Here is a 21,544-nt window from a genome sequence, read left to right as displayed (position 1 = left end):
AGAAAAAAAATAATCAGCAAGCTATGCTTCTAATTTCTCATAATTGATAAGGTCGACTAGTGGCAGATGATAAATTGACTTCTCCAGCAGTTTGTCTCACGTTTTCTCCCTCTTTTTGGAATAAAAAGATCTCTGTCCTTCATCAGCTTCTTCTGCGTCTTGCAGTTACCCTTCGAATAAAGGACTGTGACCTTAGAATACGTTTTACTTTCCAAGATTAAAAAAATGCACCACCCTGAATTTTAAATTGATAAGAGCTCAGTAATCTAAAAAATACCAATTATTAAAAAAAAGTTGGTACTGCACACAGTGAATGTGAAAAAAACAACAAAGCAGATCCTAGAAAACGGATATGCACTATGGTTTGTATTGTATTTCCTTTCCATCACTACTGATTACCCAAGGCATACGTCTCTCCAAACAGAAGATTTTTCATATTTATTTATCCCATTCCTCCCTTCTAATGCATTCCCTGGTCATACAATCTGCCGCAGCTCAGAGACACCGAGCTTAGAAATGTGTAAAACATTGCATATTGCTTGTAAATCTCGTTCACATTCTGTCTCAAGTGAAATCCAATATGTGATTGTAACACCACAAATCTCTTGCTCTGACGCCCGGGAACACAGCCGGTGGAAAGGGAGCCACATTAACCTGGGAACGCCGAGCCGGCGGCCAGGGTGATACCTGAGGGCGCAGGGTACTGGCTGCCTGCCTTTTCTGCCCATTTCAGATGATTTCTCAGGAAGCTTTGTAACATGTGTTGGGGTTGTTCCAGAACAGAAACAGGTTTAAAACCCTTCAAGTTTTTGGCAAAGAGGATTGCTTGTTTTCCAGGAAGTTTGAAGAGGAATTAGCATAGAGTAGATTCAGGCTTATTATTTTTTTAGGATAACTTCCGGTTATTTGAGGAAAAAGATTTGCCTTACAGGTATAAAGAGGAAGAAAGAACAGAAAAACAAGTCCCAGTGGCACAAACCCAGGCGATCTCCCCACCTCTCACACGGCACCACGCAAGACACAGTATGGGGTATACACGTCCCAGGTGGAGGCCACTGCCCAGCCCCTGCGATGTTAAACCTACACAGTGGTTACAAACCACCCCAGTTAGGGACTGAATACTCCTAATACACTTTGGGGGTGAGCCCCAAAGGCAGTCGATACCCCATCTCCATGCTGACTTAAAAGTGTCCATGGCTGAAATAATGACCGAGGGAACGCAGCTTGCCGAGCGGTTTCTTGTCCTAGGAGAATCCCACTGGTTGCTGGGATTTCTTCCTAAATAATAATAATAATTTGCTACACTTTTAAACCCTTCCCTTTCATCCCTCTCTGCCAAACCTGGGGAAGCTGGGAGCCTTCCCTGTGCGTTTGCAGTGCCTACTGACAAAACCAGTCACAGCACTGGGGACTAGCTGGTGTCACTGGTTTTCCACTAGACAAAGAGCAACACCGTCACGATTTCATAGTAACCAGCACAGCAACGAAAATGCATTAACTAGTTCACATTAAAAAAGCTTGTCTGATCCTCAGAGTCCTGGAAATCTCTCTCTGATAATGTTTACAGCTTTTTAAAACAAAATGTACCCAAGCGCTTAATGAGATTATTATTATGCAAAATCTACAACAATGGCTATCACTTTGAAAATGATTTCTCCACACTAATCAAATGTCTCTGATCTTTTTTACAATAGATTCATGAGTGATTAATATAAAAATAATAAAAACTAAATTAGTCATGGGCTCTTAAATCACTTTCTTTGGTGCTTTTAATAATTCATTTCCAGAGACAAGCTGAGAACTTATGCTTCATTAATATTATTTGTTCTTGGTTTTACACATGCTATCACTTCAGTAATTTACATGGAGAAAAATTCAGCCTTAAGCAAATGCCAGAAAACTATTGCAAACACAGCCTGATGGGGTATTAATTTATCTTTTCTTGTTTTTCTACTCAAAGAATTTAGCACAACATAAGATTTCGCTGGTGAGCCAAAAAAGTTTTAGGCTTGAATATATGGAAATCAAGGTTTTAGATAGTTGTGTGATTATAATATAGATAGAAGTGGATGACATTTATATCCTGAGAAACTCAGAGACAACGCAACAAGGAAAATCCATGGTAGGTCTTCCTGCGGGAGCTGTTGGAAAGGAGGAATTAGCATACCAGGGATTCAGTGAAAAGTTGCTATTAATTGGACTTACTGGACATTTCAGAAAAATGCAAAGACCACGACTGACAAGGTAAGTACCAATCCTGGGAGGAGATTATAATCCTAAACTCCATCTTTCTCCCTACAGTACAGAGGTGGATAACCGGGATTCATGGATTTCGGTCTGTAATTCATTACCAGTTCCAGCAGTCAGAGCAGGTACGGGAGAGTACAACTGATTTCAGACTCCTAATTCATCTCCCTCTCAATGTTTTTGGAATGCATTTTTTAAGCGTGGCAGTCTAGTTACCTTAATAACCCACTGCGGATGGGCTCACCCTTTCCTCTTGCTCATTTTTTTGAAGCTTCACACTGTGTTCATAACTCTGCTTTTCTGCTGTAACCCCCAGACGGAGTGCAGGCAGTTCATCTGGAGGAGTGCTGCATCTAACACCGCAGCTTTCTCCAAAGTGTCACAAGGGACGTGCCCCATACGTCTCTCAAAACTGCAAGCAAAACAAAACCACCCCAGCCTGCTACGAGTAACGTCTTCCTCCACAAAACCGGGATGGTTAGGAAGGTGAAGCCTTGAGCTCCCCTGGGTATTCAGGATCGGGTGAACAACTCTACTGTCCCCATGAAGGTATTTCTGCATTTGCAATAATCACCTACGAACTTTGGTCACGGACCCAAAGATGAGCTATCCCGCCGAAGGCACAAGTGGATACAACTTCTGTGATCATTATAGCAAAGTGAGAAATTATACACATATATCCACTCTAAATATATTCTAAGTATTAATTTTCAACTTAACCTCTATTTTAGAGCCTGCAAAGACCACTGATAGTATAAGCACTGAGTGATTTCTTAAACTTTGATTTGAAGGAGAAAAACCTGGCCTTAAACATTCAACTTCCTGTAATTTACTCCCATCACTGACTTACTGCAGCATCCAGGATGACACGGGGCTTCATCATTTTAACGGCCCGATTTCTATTAGCAGGGTATTAAGTGGGGTTATCCACACCTGATCTTTTTATTATTTAACAGTGAAACTACGGTAAAAACATCAACAGGAATATATCGCCTTCATACAGCCTGTTTTAATGAGAAATCTAATCCAAGTGGCTTGCACTTTAAAGGTTGACCATTTGCTTTGGGATTCAAATATTACACGTGAAAAAATGGACTTTTAAATGAACATGCATGAAAGATTTATCAAGGCAGATAGGCACAGAGCTTTTGAGAGCCATGAGATACACATGGAGGTAGGTGAATCCTCCTGGACGCACAGGCAGATGTGGAATATGAGCAATCAGTGATTTAGGTGGTCAGTGCCCCCCAGATTCACCTCTTCCATCTCCATGCACTCTTTGTGCCGTGGACCCGGCAGAGGTTTGGTGGGCAGGGGTGGAGGCAGGCTTGGATTCAGGCAGAGACAGGCACACAGATTTGTATGGGGAGGAGGAAAACTTGTTTGGAGAAGAGAATCACTCCTGTTCCTCCAAGCAGGGACTTGGGTACCTCAGGTACCTCTGGGGTGCTGGGTGATGGCAGGAACCCCTGCAGACTTCTTCACATGGCCAGAACAAAGGCAAGAATGGCTGGAGGGGAGAGCAGAGGTCTCTCCAGCTGAGTTTATTTCCCTGGACAGGAGGCAATGGCATGGGACCTGGGCAAGCCTTAGCAGGACACACTGCTGTGCTCCCATCAGCTGCTGCTCAGCCGCTTCCCAAACCGGGGACTTGGTCCTTGTGATGAGCAGCTGCTCCCCCTACCCCGGCCTTGCTTCATCACAGCTTCAACCCACCTGCCTTTCAGCTGCTGTGACATCCTGACACTGCAATACAGAACTGAGTATGCATGAAGGGGGTAGGGGCTCTTTTGGACAGGAACATTCAAGATTCCTCTGAGAATCTGGCACGTGAAATTCCTACCGGACATTCTTCCATGTACTCTGTGCAGGATGAGCTGATTGATACACATGAGTGACAACAGTAAACAAATGACATGCTGCATTTTGTTCTCTCATGTGAGCATGCTTTTTAAGGGCAATTATTGATTTTTCATCCAAGAAGGAAGACAAGTCATAAAGGAGCTGCAAAGCACTCTCACTCCTCTGTCTTTAATCCCCTTCTGCACCAGCAGAAATGAAGGAACCTCTACTTCAGGTGATCTGTAATGAAAAGTGTATTTTTGAACTAATGACCTAATGCAGATTTGAGCTAAAGCGTACGGATTAATCCGAAATGAATAATGAATGATACGCAGGAATTTGTGTTATAGCTACCCACATTACACTTGGTAATCCACGAAATTCTTATCTACCTGTATTCTGTAACATTTGTTTTCTTAGGGCAATATTCTCTGTTGTTTGCGTATGCTTTCACCCTGCTTCCGGAGAATAAAGCTTTGTTTATAAATTTTGGTTATAAATGCCTGTATATTTCCCTAGAGATAATGTCAAACCACGTGGAACAATACCCTATAAATACCATATAAATACATTTGACTCCATGAGGAGTTTATTGTATTTTCAAACTGAGGAATGCTTTCTATGATCACATATTTGGGAAAACATACTGCTTGTCTAGGAGACAAAAGTTTGTTATTTTGAAAGATGACACATTTTAACCACTTCACTATTTGTAGTCAGAAATCAATATATAGCGATCACAATCTTACCAGTTTTAGCTACATTACAGTGATTTTCTGCATGAGAAAAGTTGATGTGACTTTTTAAAAGCAGTGCTGCAAAGAGATTTCTAATGGTTAAATAATATGGATGGGTAATTTATGGATAAATAATACTTTTATGCTAAAAGCAATCCTAAATGTTTGCAAGAAACATTATTTAATTACATGTATCATTAAGATGGCTCTTTTGCAATAGCTATGTGACAACTCATTAACAGAGTTCTTCACAGACAGGACAAGACAAATTATTAATATGTTGCTCATGAAAGCTTCTGATTAAGAGAGCAATGAAAAATTATTAATATTTTGTTGCCAATCAAGATATCACATAAAAATGATTAAAGCAATGCACTTAAGCAACCAGGCTTTATAGTAATCTTCAACCTTTCAGTTCTGCATAAATTTAGGATTATCTAGGTTTTTGTTGACCATCTTTGTCACTTCTAGCATTCATCTGGAACACACTCAACCATCTCACATCACATTTGTCATGGATCTGGAGGGGATAAAGCCATGAAGGAGTTCTCAGCAGTGCCTCTCCTGTGCTGCTCTCACACCTTGTTGGAAGGGTTATTTTTTTCCAGAGCTGGGCTTCTACTTTCATCTGATTTCTTGAATTAGCATTTAGAAGAGAAAGAGTTTAATTGAAATATAATACAAGGATTTTTCCAAGTGTGTGAACATCCTGTAGGTTTTTATGTGATTACCACTGTGCCAGGAGCAGGGATGATTTTCTTGAAGTTAAAAAGGTACAATTAATCTCCTGTTGCACTTCCAATTAGCCAAATTGCTAACCTTATTGTGAAAAGCAGAAATGCAATCAAGTTTCTGCTTGAGGCGTACTAAAAGAAAACTGAAGTAATTTAATTAACTGACTTCAAGTATATTAAGAAGCACACTGCCTTTACTTTCCTGCTGTCAATGCCTTTAAATAGATTATTGTTTAATGTGAGTTTCTGTACCCACACGAGGCTGAATCTTTGCACTGTCTGCTGTCACCACCCTGACCCGTGCCATCGAGCGGGCATGGCTCCACGTATTTTCACACTGCAAACCTCAAAGCGCGTATTGCTGTGCCCAAGTACCAACCCCAAACGTGTGCGTCGAGGCTGCAGATAAACGTTGCTTGTGTTCCATGAATACAGGACTTTTTACGTTTGTGATTAACCTAAATAAAAAGACTGGATTTACCAGCTGAAGGACCATCCCCTCATCCCTGCTATGAAGAAATGCTTCAGGCATGCAGGTTCCCATCCTCAGTAGAGAGTGGACACATCTGAGCTCGAGAGCCCTCCAGATGGCCCATAGCAGAAGAGGGAAAATAAAAGATGGTAATCCCCAAATTATGTCACCTCAAGACCAGAATATAGATGGCAATGATATCTAGAGAACACAGAAAACTTTACAGCTTAATTAAAGATGAAAAGGGTGTGGAGGTGTTTATTAGTTAAAACCCAAGGTGCTGTGCACTAGCAGCAGGTGTTATATGACAAGGAGATAGAGGTCAGAAGCTGGCACATGAAACGTTAAAACTGAGGTATAAATCTCGTTTTTCCTCCTTGTAAGAAACTCAGAGTGCTCCTGATATAGTTTCTCAGTGACAAACTAGTTCAAACAGATCAAAAAGTGATGTTCTTTTTCCTGCTGTATTGCACAGTACTGTCTGTGTGTGTGTGTGTTGGAATCAGTCAGGAGCCAGTTGGTTTATGTGCAAGGACATAACTCTTTAATAACCAACGAGAAAGGGAATTACTCATAAGCCAGAAATACAATTGGGCCAGCACTAAATTAGGGAGGAACTGGCATTTCAGCCTGAAAATGTACTCCGCAAAATTCTATTCAAAACAGTAGGCGTTGCAAATGAAGGCTCAGAGCCACATACTCCAATTCCTGGACTACCATTCTGTGTCCAGGTCACACATGAACTTCTAATCGCTTAAGATTAAAGTGATCATAATCACAATTCCATAAGGGTAAGGCAAATATCTAGAATTTTTATTATTTTTGGCAAAAAAAATCAGAGACTGATCTTGAGCCTCCAGCGTGTGTGGAGCTAGGATTTCAGAACAGCTGAACCTCATTTCTCATCCCAGCTCAATCCTGAGCCCAACAAAACTGACCCTAAAAACAGCCTCAGATCTATCTGGTGAATGTAACTGCCAAAAGAAAAGGCTCTTTCACACAAAGCTGTAGAATTTGCTCACTACAGATTAAACTAGGCATGTGGCAGCGTGTGTAATCTTTATATCGACTGGTTGGAGCGAGTCCAGAAGAGGCCACGGAGATGCTCCGAGGGCTGGAGCCCCTCTGCCATGGGGACAGGCTGGGGGAGTTGGGGGGGTTCAGCCTGTAGAAGAGCAAGATTCAGGGAGACCTCAGAGCCCCTTCCAGTGCCTGGGGGGGCTACAAGAAAGCTGGGGGAGACTTTTTGCAAGGGCAGGGAGGGACAGGCTTGGAGCAACCTGGTCTAATGGAAGGTGTCCCTGCCCATGGCAGGGGGTTCGAACTAGATGATCTTTAAGGTCCCTTCCAACCCAAACCATTCTATGATTTACAAAGCTTAATCTGTGCCAAGGAATGGATCTGTTTGGAAGACTGTTTGTACAAGGCAGTACAGGCAGTGAGCTGCCAGGTCTACTGCCTGCACGGCTCACTGAGCCACCCTCTGACTACCATAGAGAACTTTGCGCATCACAGCTTGGCAGGTTTCCATGTATTTTTAGTGTCAGTGACCCCAGGGTCATTATTCTAACCCTTGTGCTGACAGTTGTCTATAAGAAATCTGGTCAGGTACACGGGCTTTGGGCTGGCTGAGCAATGCTGCGCGTCCTCACTACAGTTCCTATGCCAATCCTGCAGTGGGATGTTTGCTGGTTTCGTGTTGCATTTCAATGTCATGCTCCAAATAGTGACAAGAAATGCATTTTAAATGGGTAATACTTGCTCTGAAGAAAAGACAAGAGTGTTTACATGATCATAGTTAGTGGGTTTGTGCACACAGTAATCACCCATACACAGTGAACGCAATTTTGCGATTGAGGTAGAGTCAACAAATAATGTACCAAGTTCCAGTGCATATTTCTGTCTCGTATGTTCTAATTTTCATGTATTAATGCAGAAGAGTAAAAAAAAAGATTTTTCACATTTCAGCAATCCTGGATACACAACTACTTAGGGAGCTGAAGTATTGACTGTAACAAGTCTGAGCTGAGTGGTTATCAAATTAACATGGGCTGAACAAAAATATAAATCAAATCTCGCTGTAGTGTAATTAAAATAACACCTGATTTACTGTGTACTTGAATGCAAAGAGAAATGAAATCCAGACCATATTTTTTGTACACTACTTTCCACCCTCTCTCTAATTAAATGTTATTAAATAAATGAGTAAGTTTATACCATTATTCAGGTATTGTCTTACTACAAACTATGACTCACACATCAGACCAGCATTGCGAATTAAGAGATTCATCTTCTTTCCTGCAAGGGTACTGCCACACCCTGCTGAATAATTCCATATTTTAAACTGCTCATCAGAAACAGTAGCTGAGAAATGAGAGACAGGAATTGGCTGAAAGGCAAGTGAAACAGAAAGAATGGAGATAAAAACGTATTATTTGATTTAGATAGAGGAGAGGTTTCATTGCCAACCATAAATGAATTGTTTCATGCTCTCAAAGAACCTGTTTCTTTACACTGGGAATGAGATCCCTGAGGAGTTAATGGTCTGTAGAGCTGCTACAGCCCTGGGTTTCCAGGGCTGCTCCCCGTGGACAACAGCTTGCACCACACTGAATGAACAACAAGGGATGAAGTACCAGTGCTATGTAAGTGCTGCGTTATTACAGCACTGAGTCTTAATTTCATAATGACATACTCCAAGTACCCCTGCTTTCAGCTGCATATATGTTGGTTTGCTTTTATTCCTGTTACATATTCATATAAACCCAAAATATCACACCAGCTTCCAGTTTTCCATAGTAATAATGAGATAAAACTTGTTGCCTTAAGACTATTATCTGTTAAATGAAGTCATATTCAGTGCCCTAAAAAGAAAATGACGAGAGTAAGTCAGGACTTACATTGATATCCTCCAAGTCGAGGAAGTTGAGGATGACGCCGTTGCGCTTCCAGATGATGGGGGGTCGCAGCGCCCCGCGGATGCTGCACGTCAGGACGGTGCTCAGGCCAACTGTGATGGTGGTAACGCTGATCTTCTGGTCCTCTGGCAGGCTCAGCCGAACCACCTCTGCAAGGGGCAAGCAAACAGGAATAATGTCAAATACCACCAAGGGAAGCTGTTCCCCTCCTCCCTCCTCTGCTTTCCTTCTTCCCCATTCCAAGAATAACTTTGAAGGATTTTGGCAAGGAGATGGACATCTATGTTGTAAACCCCCCCCCACCCCAAACAATAAAGTCATGTAAGAGACATTGCAATTGAATCTGCCAAAATCCTACATTATTTTCCTGAGGCATTTAGCCACAGTTGTGGCATTAGGGCACTAAGATGGGTCCTGTGACAAGTCTGGCTGTGAGAGTGTGAGGTGTACAAAGCAGTCAGCAACAGGAGGACAAACAACGCTTATCCTGCTCAGGACCATCTGGGTTTGTTTCTCTAGAGGACTCCTGCCAAGGTCCTCTGAAAAGGCACAAGAATGAGTCAGGTTCTTTCCTTGGAAAAAAACCCAATCTCCTGCCAAGGTCCTTTGAAAAGGCACAAGAACAATTCAGGTTCTTGCCTTGGAAATGCAGAATTAAGGTAAGAAAGTTGTCACTGACACAGAAATAAACCCGGTCTTAAATTGTCCAAATATTGGGAAGTCACCAAGCATGAAAAATGCTTCTCACCTTTACCAAATGCAGCTGCATCTGCTGCCTGAGATACAGATGTTCTTATATCCAAGGGGTGAGAAGCTCTTTCGTGTTTTATTTAAATTAAAAAATTCAGTTATTTTGACATGTGTACGACATAAAAGAAACACCTGAGGCAGCAAGCCGTACTGAAAACCACACCAACATCTCCCTGAAAGCACACCAACGTCTCCTCGTTTCCTTCTGGCCAGCGCTCACCAGATGCGTCTGAGGATTTTGCCACGTGTGGCCACACAGATAGACAAGACCTTTAACACCAGAATTACTGTGGGTGCAGATTGCCATTATTAAGCATTTCAGCAGCAGTGAGCTGGCAACAGGGCAATCAGCCCACGCTGTTAAAGCTCCTACATTCAGTTTTATCATTCACATGATGTTTTTTGCTTACTCTCATTCACACACTCTGCAATAAGAAAGCCTTGAAACTATACTGCATATCAGTGCTGAAAAGCAGTCTCTCTCAGTAATGGCCCATTGAGAAGAACAGGGAATGTTCACAGTTCTGGTGTTCCATTGCTTCAGCCAGCTCAGAAACTTGGACAGGGGAACAAATCACCCTTGCCTGGCTCCAAGGCCCCTCTTCCTCACAGCCACTGGCATTAACTGCGATAAAACGGAGATCAGAGACTGATGCTGCCTCACCCAAGGCCATGTGCTTTGGGAAAATCCACTTCATAGAATCATAGAATCACAGAACGGTTTGGGTTGGAAGGGACCTTAAAGATCATCTAGTTCCAAACCGCCTGCCATGGGCAGGGACACCTTGCACTAGAAGTGGTGCTGACACTACAAAATGACACAGGAGGTCAGGTTACTCCCCCCATCAACAGGCAAAATTATTCTTCATCCTGATTCTCACTTCCCATCCCTGCCATTACGACCCACACAGGATCCGCGTATCACTTGGAGTGTACCCGCGTCGGTAAGATCCCAATGCCTTGTGCCCTTTCTTCCAGCCCTCTAAAGAACTGCTGACTTTCGGTGAATCCAAACACTCATTTTTATCGTATCAGTACACAGCTTAAGATGTGATTTTGCTTTCAAAGTTAACAGCTTTGGTGGGAAAACCTTGCACTCTTTTATGGGGCTTATGCTATGGAAAGGCATGGAATAAAAATTTTAAAAATCAGCATCTGCTTTTGCAAGCATTTTTGTCCATCTCTTCATATCTTCTAATGGAGAACTTTGACACCTCTTGAACAGTCGGTCTGTACCAGTAGCCTTGGGCAGCCTGGAAGAACTGACTCACTTCAGCGCATTGGTCCAGCAACTGATTGTGAACACTTAGTGCAAAACCTGCTTGTGCAACAGCCCCCAACAGCTCTGCATCCTTTCTCTTCCTGCTTCTTCCACCTAAGCAAGAAGTTAACTGGACGTGCCACCAGCTGTATTCACCCCTGTAGATCTGAGGCTGCAGAGATCAATACAGCGTTGCATGCCACGTCTGCCAGCAGTTAGCTGTCCCCCTGCTTGAAATTCCTTGTGCAATTTTAGAAAGAGCACGAGCTGTTGAAAAGAAGCGGTAGCTATACTTTTGATATGTGGTTGATCAAAAATAGGAATGCTTGACTAACTTCCTGCTATCGTTCAGGTTGTGGTGGCTCCCACAGGCATTAAGTGAGAAGAGGGCCTGACACAGTCAGACCATAAGGAGTTTCTACACCTGAAACCCCAAAATCCAAATGGAGGAGGATTAGGAAGGAGAACATCACCCACCTCAGGTCACTGAGCAGGTTTGCAGCAAAGCCAGGAATAGATCTCATTAAATCACACCGCCCTCCGTACCCGCTGGAGTGGCCAGAGACACGGCCATGCAGGACCATGGACCCATGGGAGCGGGTACACGGGTACCTCCAACACGTGAGCAGCACATGGGGGCTAATAATGTACTTACTTTCTGCATAAAAGAGAACTTCTTTTTATGAATAAAGTATTTGGAGCACACTTGACAGGATAAAGAACTGATAATTACAATAATTTGTAGCACGGAGTAGGGCTAATGAGGACATTTTTCTTGAAGAGAAATTAAAGAGAGGGTCATTCATTTATGAGAGAATTGTTTTTTGTTCATCTTACTGCTGTTTTCCTTAATCTCTCTGCTGTTTCTCACACTGCCTTGAGTTCCCTGGCTCATGCTGGGCTCCCATCAGGTCCCTCTTCAGCAACAGTTCTGGAGTGTTTTGTTGCAGCAGAATGTAAGGCTCCCTGCCCATCTTCCAAATGACAGTGCAAGAGCCTTTGGTTTTACATTTTAGAAGCAACTAATGAAAAATACATTAACTTTTAATTAAGAAGATACCTTCCATTGCTGCTGTTCTCGGATGAGCCATAGCAGGCCAAGAGATGACTTTTTACGTTAAGACATGTAATTAGCACAGAGCACTTTAACAACACAAACACACTCCTTTTCTGAGTATTTCTACGGAGTACATTTGAGGGCACATTCTTTACAGTATGTTTGAGGACATCTCATTAACATCTAAAAGCCTTTCTGCTAATACGGGATTATTTTGTGTGGCTTCAGTCATTGCTTTCTTGTTATCAGTAGAAAAGATTTACTTACATCACTGGCTGTGCTGGGGAGGAAACAGATATTCCCTAAGAGGATGTGAGGGCTAGGTTCTTTAAAAATCTTTAAAAACCCTCAGAATCTTGTACTTAAGTTACAGAGCTCAGACACACTTGGTGCTAGTTGGGTTATGGGTACAAATTATCCAAGTCACCATAAAGATTTTGTGTAGAACCTTTAGATTAAGTATTGAACACCATGTAGTTTATTTTTAAAAATCTATAGGAGATAAAAGGGTTTTTACTATGTGTATAAAACGGAACAAATGGGCAATATTCAAAGTGCGCTTACTTGAAGAACACAGGCTGGAACGGAATTTGAACCTAAAATCAAGCAATTTTACGTTCATTTGGAAATTCTGCAGGATGATGCATGCAAATCAGCTTTCTACATTCAATAGATTCAACCGGTATCAGTCCCAGCTGATCATATTTATCACATCATGTCAAACCTGGTACTCTTCTCTGGGATTTTAGTTAAGCAACTCCTCAGTTTTGCTGGAAATAAAAAAAAGGGATCCTGCCATCAGAGAGAGATGTTATCATCAGAGAATGGGATGCTATAATTTTTGATTCAACTTTTAATAGTTCAAGACAGGGGTGAAGCCTTCGTAATAACCACGTTTAAGAAGGTGGTAACGGTGCCTGCGTATCAGATATCCTGGAGTATAACTTTCTCCTGAAAGGAGAACACCTTTCATCAGGTTTTGCACCAAATACAGAATCAAGGTCAGTAAAACAGTGGCCAGGACTCTGCAAACCCTCTTTGGTGATGACAGCAGCTCAGATTCTGAAAACTGTGCCGCTCCAGGAATTAGGTCAGAGCCATCTTCACACCTTTCTCCCCCATTCAGGAGGGTGAGCGATGCCTCGCGGTTATGGAGGGGAAGGACTGCTCTGTCCTGCCCCTCACACCTTTTCCATCCGCTCTTATATGCAGTCCGAGAGGCTGTGAAGCTCTGTGGACCTTTGGTGACCCAGGTGTAGCCAGTCTGATGTTCTGATGTTAAATTTCTTGCAATACCAGGTCCCACAGCGACACATTTGAGAATGCAAAGTCTTACTAATTCCTTTTCTTGTTAAAAATGTCAAGATATTGTCGAACATTTTCCTCAGCCCCTCCTCTCCTCCAATTTTCCTTCTTAAGGTGTCGAGCCGGCGCTGCACTGCACCTTTGCAAGCTACGCATACTAATGCCAGCAGGTATTACTTGTTGTGCTGTTTTATCGTGCAAATCTTTTTCTCTGCTGTCACTTGCAGCCCGCCAAAGGCAATCATAATTTCACAATGAAGACATGTATAATTGAGGTCATTATAGGGAGCAACCTGGAATGAGCATCTATGGAGAAAAACTCATTGATTTAGTGCCGCGTGGAGATAATTTACATAGTAAATGTCGGGTGCCTGCCTGCCTCTGCTCATGCTACACTTCGTACAGCAACAGATTTCACACTTTAAAAAGAGCTTAATATCATTAATTAGATCCTTTCCCTTAAATCTAAAGAAAATATACTTCGTAGTACATTGTTGCCACCTTTAATCATTGTTACCCTTGTTCCCGGATAGCTTGCCTTGCTGAAACAGAATTGGAGCAACCCCCTTTATGGCTTAGACTCTGCTTAGGGGACAAGGCAATACTTTCTTAATCCCATAAGTTGCTCTCAGTGAGGAGACAGCGAACCAAAACGTAGCCTTGCTTGAAGCAATGGGACGATGACTTTCAACAGAAGTCTTCGGCACAGATTCCTGCCCGCCAAATTAACCAAAAAGCGCAAAAAGCGCTTTTGTGTGTGAACTGAAGCATGGGTAACACAGCCCGAAACCCGTCACATTTCTCCAGTTCAAGTCAGGCTCGATTTAATGGGATGCAAACTTTAGCCTCCACCCAATTCCCCAACTCCGGCAGGTTTGTTTATGCACTGCATTGCATTAGTAAAATCTGTTTATTGCCTTGTGGCCCAATATTGCAGCACGAAGGTCAATGGTCACTTCAACGTTTGTTTCAATAGATAAATAGAGTCCTCGCTGTTTGAATACGTTCTCAGGTGAGCAGCTAGCTGAATCAAAAAAAGGAAAACAATATAAAAAAAGGAAAACAATTTATAGATTGAGGGAAAAAAACCCCACCTTTTATAATTATTCTTTTTCCCCCTAATTTGGATGAGATGTTTTTGGCTTTGCATAGAAAGGGAGAGCAATTTAAGACCCTCTTAAATCTGAGCCGGCGGCAGCTAATGGATTTTAAATGACCATCTTCCCTGTGAGATGTATTTATAACCACACAATTGAACATGAGATTTGGGCAGCCAAAGAGTGACTCTGGTGATACTGTTTGGGAGACCCTGGGAAGAGATGTGGTCATCTAATTAGTCACTGCAGAGAGAGATTAAAAGAAATAACGAGCAGTTCACAGTGGGTCAGAATCTGTAAAGCACTGTATAATATGCTTATAAATTACTTGTGTTAGCATTAGGGTATTTGCAAAATACCCTGTGATTCAGTTCCTACCCTACTCTGTAGAGCAAATAGATTCATTAATCAAAAAATTAGTACACAAATCACCCTGGGTTTGCATGCCTTTGCAGACCTGTCACACTGGCTGATTTTAGGCCTATCTCCAGAAGAAATGTTGCCACGCTACCACATTTTGCTGGTTATTATGGTTCAGCAAGCCAGTCTTACCTAGAAGTATCTGCTGCCTTCTCACCTGTCCAGAGTTCGGTGAAAGGATTATCCATCACCCAGCCCCCAAACAAAACTCCATTTTCTAAACACCAATTTAGAATTACAGGAAAGCCAGACACGTTACTAAAATGTTTATGTTATTAATTAACAACATGAGAGGTGTTAATGGACATGATTGAAGTTGTTCCCAATTAATTAACCTAGGGAATTCCTACAGCTCCTGCATCAGTTCAGAGCAAGTGTTTGGGACGAGGCTTCTGGCTCTATAACCTGTGAAAATCACCATCAAGAAGCGGTTCTGCCTCTGGCCACCTTTGGTGTGACACCCCCTTCCCCTGCCCAGCTGGCCTCTGTGGGACATCTTGGGTTTCCCTCAAAAAGAGGTACCACAATGCATCGTTCCTCTAAGGCTTGCAAGTTTAATTAATGTGAATAATAAAATGATTTCTAAAGCTAAGTAGGAATGTTCACATCTCAGCTTCATTTAGTAACTGCAATAATTTAAGTTCTGAATGTAATTTATAAATCCTCAGGACCTTGGGTGTGCTACTTCAGTAAGTATTTTATGGTAAATTCTCTACTAAATTAGTAATGCTGTTTTCTAAGTCATAAAAAGGAATAATCATATTTCTAGTAGAATGAAAGAATTTAGTATCTCAAGCCCTTTCCTGTCATTACTCTTGAAGGCCACAGGCTATGACTCCCTGAGGTAGGTCCCAACCTTGTACAGAAAGCCAAAACCTGTCTTGTCGTAGGTTTCAGAATAAATGTGTGCAAATCACCCGCGACAGTCAGCTCTGGCACGGTGATACAGGACAAGACCCTGTCTCTCATCCCTGACAACAACAGGCTGTGTGACCATGACTTTGAGATTGAATGTAAGAGGAAAACAGCTATTAGTACAATTAAATATTACCTTTCGCTTTTCTCCAGCAACTGAGACATTTTGTGTGTCCAAAATACACCATCATTGATGTATCATGTCAGGTTTGGGTTGGAAGGGACCTTCAAAGATCATCTAGTCCAACCCCCTTCTATGGGCAGGGATGTCTTTCACCAGATTAGGTTGCTCAGAGTAGTTGGTTATTTAGATAATGAGAATATACAGAATCAAACAAAGCTTAACTTGAAAGAAGAAAAGGAATAAACTCATGTCAGCCTGGTCCAGCTTCTAAGAGGGATTAGGACTTCACATGGAGACCAAGCTGCCCTTGCTCCTGAATCCTCTCTCTGGAAGGGTGAAAAAATGCTCCCAGGGCAGGATGAGCAATGTTTCTCACAGCTGGATTCAAAAGTGAGGTTTCTTGCCCCGCTCTGCAAGGATAGATTCAGATCTCCCGAACCTCAGAGTTCTGGAGGCTGGTACCACCCCTGAGCTGTTCTCAATCCCTACGCGGGGTCCTGGGTCACCACGCCTGGCTCGGCGATGTGGCGGGATGGGGTGATTTACTCCCAAGGAAGGCCAATTTCTCCCACTGACCACAGGGAAACTTCAGGTGAGTAACTCCAGCAGAGCCACCTGCATGGGAAACGTCTACATCTGGAGAGGCAAATGCTGTTCAAACAGCTGCTTAGATTTTTGTCTAGATTATAAACAACTCCCTTCAAAAAACCCATACATGTTCGAAAAAAGGAGCCAGGCGTTCCCATATGAATTTGTATCAAGCACATTCCTATAACTAATAAATTTGCTAAAACTAGTTTATATTGACTTTTAACCAAACACAGCTTCTTTATGTGCTGTATTTTAAAGATCAATTTATTTTCTTTTTTTTTTAAAAAAAAACAAGCAACACACTTTCCATCATAAAATCCCATCTCTGCCCTCCTGTTACTGATCAGAGGGAGAGCATTTAGTTTGTGTAGAAAGGGATAATTCATTCATTCTTGAAAGTACATGAATAAATATAAGTTGTTCAGTGCTTCATTATCTAATCTCCTGAGGGTGATAAGTGATGGATTCATTATGTTAAATAGGCATAAGTAGTCTATTTTAGAGAATAGTTTACATAAATGCATTTGTTTTTATTTTAAATTCCTATTTCCCACAGATTGAGAGCAATGTTGATATGATTAATTTTTGATAAAATATTCCCATGTTGTGTCAACAGTGTCCTGCCTAAATTGTAACAGCCATGCGTTTTCCCAGTCAATTTATTAATCTGAAAAGTAAAATTGCTAAGGGTCTAATAGGCTCTCCTAATTACATCTCGTAGTTATGCCAGTCAAACACGACTCAAAAGATTTGTCTCTTTTTTAGAAAACCATACTATACTACAGTATGCACTCTCTGAATAACTCTGTGAGAGCAGTATTAAAATCTCTCACTGAACCCACAGAAAAAAAGAATATTATGGGTTTTTTGGGACAGATGTGAGGCATTACAGCTGCTCTCTGTGTGTTGCACTCTCTATCCTATTGGAATGGAAAGAAATAATTAGTTGTTTCACTGCCGCAAAAGCAACAGTTGTCTCTTTCAGCATTTCTAGGAGTTTAAAAGTTGCTCCCAGTCCTTCAGAAATTCCTTAGCTTTGAAATGGAGAACTCTCTGGCATGAGCAGGTTCTTTCGAAGCAATGACACTTTTAAGAACAGACACCATCTTTATTTAAAATACGGTATTTCAGAGTTTCAGAGGACCAAAAAACCATATGAAACCACTAAACATTTCTTTGAAACTTCTGTAAGTTACAGCAGCTGAACTGATTTATACCTGATTTAAGGCAGAAAAAGATAGCTTCTGGTGGAGGACATGGCATGCCAAGTTTCTCCCTGGAGTGAATTTTTATGGCTGCTCTATAAACCCCTAGGGTTTATCATGGAAATACTGTCAGACCATTCAGTCCAGCATGACCTGTGGGAACCACTGTAATGTGTATGTAAATTACTTGGAAAATAGAGACAAGTCAGGCCAGAGGGTATTTGGGGTTCAAGAAGCATTCACATCTAGTTTAAAACCACTGAGACATCAAAAACGGCTGCTCTGAACTGCTCCAATCTCCCACTCTCCCTGCATTTTACTCCGAGTTCTTGGCCAGCATTATGCAATGAATGCAATACACTGAAAAATGCATGAACCAAGAAACAAGGAGCCTGGGTAAAAGCCCCACAATGTTTCTAAACCTCACACTAAGGGTTGCAAAAAAACCTCAAGCATTTAAAATCAGGTGTATTTATTTCTTTCATACTCCCACATTTACTGCGTTCACAACCAACCAAACCAGCGACAGCACACCTTTCGAGCTGTAAATAAGCATCAGTAATATCTTCAATGGAGCTTTCATTGCTCCTTCTATGTATGACTGCAAACTTAGCCATGGTGATTATATGCATTTTGCATCTTTTCTGAACTACGCACAGGATACCTAATAAATGCAAGGACTCTGCTTTACCATGCTCACGCTGTCCCAAGCCAGAACTCGAGCTATATCATCCCCCTCCCTCAACTTCCACTCCAGCCATTGCCCATTTGGGTTTTGTCTCATTAAAGTCAGAACTCAGTCCCTCCCCAAGGCTTTTGGTGATTTTCCTTACAAACAGCTTGCTGGGTCCCAGGCCTGCGGTCCAGAACATGTATCATTTGTATGTTATAGTCACATAAGCAGGGAAAAACCAACACCATAAAAAGGGAGGGGCTACAGGGCATACCCAGATATTTATCCCATGCGCTCCTGGGCTGCGAAGCAGGATTACGGACATAAAGACTCCAGCTACCGCGGGGTTCAGCCGAACGTGCATCCTGAGGATGCATTTCTCCTCATCCCGACATCAGTGCTGCCGGTCCTGCCTGGGAGGGTGAGGTTTTGGACCAGTTTAATGCCTGCTGCAGTGATACACAGCTCTGGAGCTGTCAGCACGGTGCAAATACGGCTGGGGGGTCTGTGCAAGGTTACAGCAAGGTTGCTCCATAGCAACATTTACCCAGATAACATCTTGTATTTTAAAAATACATTAGTTGATAAAAAATTCTGCATCAGCACCCTCGTCTGTGTCCTTCCCGTCTTCAAAACAACCTAACTCAAGCTTAGGAGAAAGTCAGAAATGTGCAAAGGGACAGCAGCAATTTGCAAAGAAACAGGGAATTAAATATTTCCTTCTGGAGAGGAGGGTGAAGGGAAACCAGAGAGCAGAGCACAGTACCTAAATAAAATCCCCTGGTTCATGCTATCAGCACATCTATTGTTGTGGGCAAGTTTTATGCTGGTTAAAGCTTTCCAAGCCGAATCCCCCGCAGTTAAAAGCCTTTTAACAACCGCAGAGAGAGGGCTGGGTAATTCACCGGCTCCCCTGCGCCAGGCCTGGCAGGCAGCCGGGCCTTCTTAACAAAATTTGGAATCAGCAGCTCAAAGACTGCGTAGCTCGGCATTTCCCTGGGTTTAGTTTCCATGGGGAATCGCAGGACCGTCAACAGAAGGTTTGGAAGGAACCAGAGGGAAAGGGTAAGCATGGGCTTCACGTGGGTGCCATGGCGACTTCTTCAGTGGAGCGGAAACCTCCCCAGAGCGCTCCAGAGACGGGGATGAGCGGTGGTGACACAGGAGAAGCAGACTAAAGTCCTCGCCCAGAAAGACAGTGACCCCTGCTCTGCCTCGCTTTCCCCCATGGGAAAGACTTCCCTGGGAATAACACATTTGAAGAGATTTCTCAGCAGCCACAGTAATAGGGGCCACAAAAATACCCACAAGCATGTCGTGTCTGTGGATTTCTCATTAAAAACCTCCAGAGGTTCACAGATAAAATCCCCATATAAAACTGAAATTTAATTACACAAAAAATACTTTGAAGCTGAGATTTGCAGCTACTGCTGCGAGAAACTTAAATTTCAGTAATACAAGAATGATAAATGCTGCATCCTTGAAAGTAACAGGAAAAACAAATCATCCAGACTATCACATTAAAAGGCATATTGAAAAGCAAGATATGCTGGCAAAATCAAATGTGGCCAGTCATACTTTGTGTACCAACCGACATTAGCGTCTTGAAACTTTCAAATCTGCAGAGAAACATGATTTATAGACGCTGTTCTTTATCATTCAGGCTTATAAGTCTTATGTCACATAAAACGCCCTGGCATTAGAAGAACGTTCAGGTTGCAAAGGGAAGCAAATGCAGGAAAGGGGAGCGGAGACAGCCTGCATCACTTGGGTCGCACCTCGCTCTTCTCCATTCCGTCAGCCTACGCTATTTTTGCGCAGAATAGACAGGGCTTATTTGGAAAGCAGCTATTCAATATTTTGTTTTTCTTATCTTACATCCTCAACCTTATTTTCAACTATTCAAATGTAGCTCTGAAGGCAGAAATGATTCATTTCTCCCTGGATTTTTCTGTAACACCTTTCCCCATTAAATCTGCTTCAGAAATGCTCATGAGCACCTTTGACATGTTTGCTTTAGGTGAGCTGTACGGTCTCAGAGAGGGATTATTCAGCACAAAGTACTTTCTAGCCCCTCTGCCTCGTGCCTGCTGAGCTCCAGCCTGCTCCCAGCTCCAACTTGGCCAAGACCTCCCATCTCTGCCAAGCTCCAGTTGCCCCCATGGAGGGCTGGTCCCAGTCTGCCTTTCCTGTTGTCACAGGCACAGCTCTTCCCATCGCTTCCAGACTCTAGATCTGCCCTCTCCACACCTCCCGGCTCCAGCAAAGGCTGATGGAGACAAAACATGGCATGGTCATGCTCCTGGCTCTGCAGGGACGGCCTCCGCTGCTCCTCACCCCAGGAATTTCTCTGCCATAACCTGAGAAGTATTTCCCTGAGTCTGTGCAAACTGCACCTAAGTTTGCACCCCAAAGCTCAGCCCCACTTGGGCTGCTTCTAGCCCTACAGCCCTCAGCCCACCCCTGCTCTTCTGCCACGCCAACCTGCTGCATCACCTTCTTCAGTCACCCATTCCAACCTACAGTGTTAAAAATAATGAGCACATTTTCATTCCTTCTTCCCATGAAAATGGTCTTTTTTCTTTTTCCTATTTTTTAATTGTTCCCTTCTCAGTTTCCACCAACTGTATGTCATTATCTCTTTGTACGTGATATTAAATGGCTCTGTGTTACCCACCGCCTCCCCCCTACACAGGTCATTACAGACCACAACACAGAGATTCCTCTTGTACTAACAGACTACAATCTCAGATATCACCATTTTGGTAACGGCTTTAAATATTGACTCCTTAGGCTGATTGCAGTAGGTACACACCTTGTTTACATTTAATGATCACAAATTAAAATCAGCTCAATGCACCGAACATTTGAGGAATGCACATTGCACTATATATAATGAATTATTGCTGGTTAAGTCTATAACTTAAACACAAACACAATCTTTAAACATATATTTAATTTACAACAGCCCACAAGGCGGGTGGGCCAAATGAAAGCTTGTTTAACGCTAAATTATTTGCCAGTACAGCCACCATATGCCAAGTGCCACAAATAACAATATTCATCACATCAAGAGTCTGGGGATAGTTTCTTTTTAAGATCTTTAGCACAGTGTGCATCACAAATATTACCAACCAGATGCTCTGTTTTTTCAAGAAACAATTCACTCTGAATGTGAAGAAAAACAACCAGAAAT

General features: G+C 42.4%; 1 protein-coding gene across 1 annotated transcript in view; it reads right to left on the bottom strand.

The window, feature by feature from the left end:
• Positions 1–11,553, bottom strand: part of FSTL4 (follistatin-like 4) — a 43,081-nt gene extending 31,528 nt beyond the window's left edge. The window contains exons 1-2 of the mRNA XM_010160134.1: positions 11,508–11,553; positions 8,933–9,099 (exon numbers count right to left, since the gene is read on the bottom strand). Of these exons, the coding sequence (XP_010158436.1) occupies positions 8,933–9,099; positions 11,508–11,553 (213 nt within the window). The remainder of the gene's footprint in view (positions 1–8,932; positions 9,100–11,507) is intronic.
• Between the last annotated feature and the right edge of the window lie 9,991 nt (positions 11,554–21,544).

This window comes from Eurypyga helias, unplaced genomic scaffold (assembly GCF_000690775.1).
Source record: "Eurypyga helias isolate BGI_N326 unplaced genomic scaffold, ASM69077v1 scaffold5621, whole genome shotgun sequence".
In the NCBI taxonomy this organism is placed as follows: Eukaryota; Metazoa; Chordata; class Aves; order Eurypygiformes; family Eurypygidae; genus Eurypyga; species Eurypyga helias.
The sequence above is the reverse complement of the archived record's forward strand: the minus strand, read 5'-3'. Positions and strand labels throughout refer to the sequence as shown.